This window comes from Notothenia coriiceps, unplaced genomic scaffold, assembly GCF_000735185.1.
Source record: "Notothenia coriiceps isolate Sejong01 unplaced genomic scaffold, NC01 NC01_scaffold00037246, whole genome shotgun sequence".
Lineage (NCBI taxonomy): Eukaryota > Metazoa > Chordata > Actinopteri > Perciformes > Nototheniidae > Notothenia > Notothenia coriiceps.
This window is the reverse complement of record NW_011369947.1, coordinates 7,511,781-7,514,220: the sequence shown is the minus strand read 5'-3', so window position 1 is coordinate 7,514,220 and position 2,440 is coordinate 7,511,781. Positions and strand designations below refer to the sequence as shown.

Below are 2,440 nucleotides of genomic sequence, written 5' to 3'. Positions count from 1 at the left end.
ACAGGCCGCGCCCTCTGACATGGTTTGCCCCATAGCAGACGCCCGTCTGAGATGATCCAGAGCAAGTAGGCGATGCAGAAGAGGATTGGAGAATGTCATATGGTCAGATGAAACAAAAATAGAATTTTTTGGCTGAAAAACTCAACTACGACGTCGCTTTGTGAGGAGAAAGAATGCTGAGTTGCATCCAAAGAACACCTACTGTGAAACATGGGGGGGGAAACATCATGCTTTGGGGGTGTTGTTCTGCAAAGGGACCAGGACCACTGATCCGTGTAAAGGAAAGAATGAATGGGGCCATGTATCGTGAGATTTTGAGTGACAACCTCCTTCCATCAGCAAGGGCATTGAAGATGAAACGTGGCTGGGTCTTTCAGCATGACAATGATCCCAAACACACCGCCCGGGCAACGAAGGAGTGGCTTCGTAAGAAGCATTTCAAGGTCCTGGAGTGGCCTAGTCAGTCTCCAGATCTTAACCCCATAGAAAATCTTTGGAGGGAGTTGAAAGTCCGTGTTGCCCAGCCCCAAAGCATCACTGCTCTAGAGGAGATCTGCATGGAGGAATGGGCCAAAATACCAGCAACAGTGTGAAAACCTTGTGAAGACTTACAGAAAACGTTTTACCTCTGTCATTGCCAACAAAGGGTATATAACAGAGTATTGAGATGAACTTTTGTTATTGACCAAATACTTATTTTCCACCATAATTTGCAAATAAATTCTTTAAAGATCAGACAATGTGATTTTCTGGATTTTTTTTCTTCTCATTTTGTCTCTCATAGTTGAGGTATACCTAGGATGACAATTACAGGCCTCTCATCTTTTTAAGTGGGAGAACTTGCACAATTGGTGGCTGACTAAATACTTGTTTGCCCCACTGTACTTATATCCAACATTTCCACAATACAACTTAAAGCATCTGCTCATCATTGTCCTACTCACCTGCAATGATTGTATTTACCGTCATATGAGACATTGGTGGAATGCCCCTTTAAGTTCACCTTTAACTTTTTTTATTTATTTTTTATTTATTGTACAGGCTACAGACACAAAACATGGACATTACAATAACAAAAAAAGACATTCCTATCTCAGACAAAAAATAAAATCAAAAAAATAAAATACAGTCAGTTGGTCACTTCAACATTTCATTAACAAAACAAAAAAATAGGTTGACAGTCCAATATCATCAAAAGCATTTATTATTCCTTATTCCTGTGAGTAGACTTTACATGTTCCTGTATTAAGATTTTATGCACCTCAACAATTTGGGGATCACAGCAGGTGAATCCTTTCCTAGAAATATTAACATATAATATTTGGTATGTTTTTTTAATGATATTTTATATTGTAGATTTGTGAGTCTTTAATTCCCTTCATAATATTTAATTGATTGACCAAAAATTGCAGGGAAAATGTCAAAGTGTTTAGTGAGTCATTTTGGTCGTTTTTTTGTTGTTTTTTGGGTCCCTTTTCATTTTTGTATTGGTTTGTACATCTCAATGTTTGGATACTTAAACAGTCAACTGACCTATTTTGGAAACCCCCACTACTCATATTATCAGCATTAGCACCATTTCCCCTTTGATTAATTGTAACTTTGGTAATGTATGAATATTTTAAATCAATTTTATGAAGATCAGTATCTGCTAAGATGAAAAAGACCCTGCTCTGATACCTAATTACGGGCCTTAGATCTCCAGTATAACTGTACAGCATAGATTGTACAGTAGGGGGAGGAAGGGGAGGAGCTTGGGACCCTTATAGGTGCCCAGATGCCCTTTTTTGTTTGTCCCACTATACACATCTCTAACATGTTGGTGTGTTTCCTCTTTTCTCTTAGGACCAGTACAAGTTTTGCTATGAAGTGGCGCTGGAGTACTTGAACTCTGGGTAACTCGGAGCTGCTGAACCCACCAGAGACTTTAAAATTGGGACATTACAGCAGACTGCAGCTCACATGTGTGCATTGTGCTAAGTGTGTGTGTTGCTAACTGGACAGGAGCGAGGTACACACACAACCATACATGCAGCTCCTTTGACCAGCTCCCCCTTTTCCTTCTTGTCAGTGTAAATGGGGAAGGTAACAGAGTTGTACAGTGTTAAATATCGCAGCCTGTTTCTGTCAGTATCGGCTGAGGAAGCCAGCAGGAGCACAATGAAGTTGTTTTTTTCTGCTCTGCAGTGAGCCGCCTCTCTCCGGAGCCTTCTTTCTCTCTGCATCGCTCTCTCAGCCGCCTGTAGTCCCGTGGTTGTTGCCTTGATCCTCATTGGACGATAAGCGTTAAATACTTTGTGGAATGCGATACACTGTACATAATGTGTTGATTTTATTCTCTATTTTTTTTTTTTACTTTTAAAAGTCATTTAATGCAGGAGCTCAAAGCCTAAATGTTACTAAATGTCCTGTAAATCGATGATTATTGCTTCATACTGTG

The 2,440-nt window shown here is 39.9% G+C and overlaps 1 protein-coding gene across 1 annotated transcript in view; it reads left to right on the top strand.

Annotated features, from left to right (window-relative positions):
• Positions 1–1,899, top strand: part of LOC104966350 (receptor-type tyrosine-protein phosphatase mu-like) — a 15,035-nt gene extending 13,136 nt beyond the window's left edge. The window contains exon 6 of the mRNA XM_010795539.1: positions 1,846–1,899. Within this exon, the coding sequence (XP_010793841.1) occupies positions 1,846–1,899 (54 nt within the window). The remainder of the gene's footprint in view (positions 1–1,845) is intronic.
• Positions 1,900–2,440: the final 541 nt, after the last annotated feature.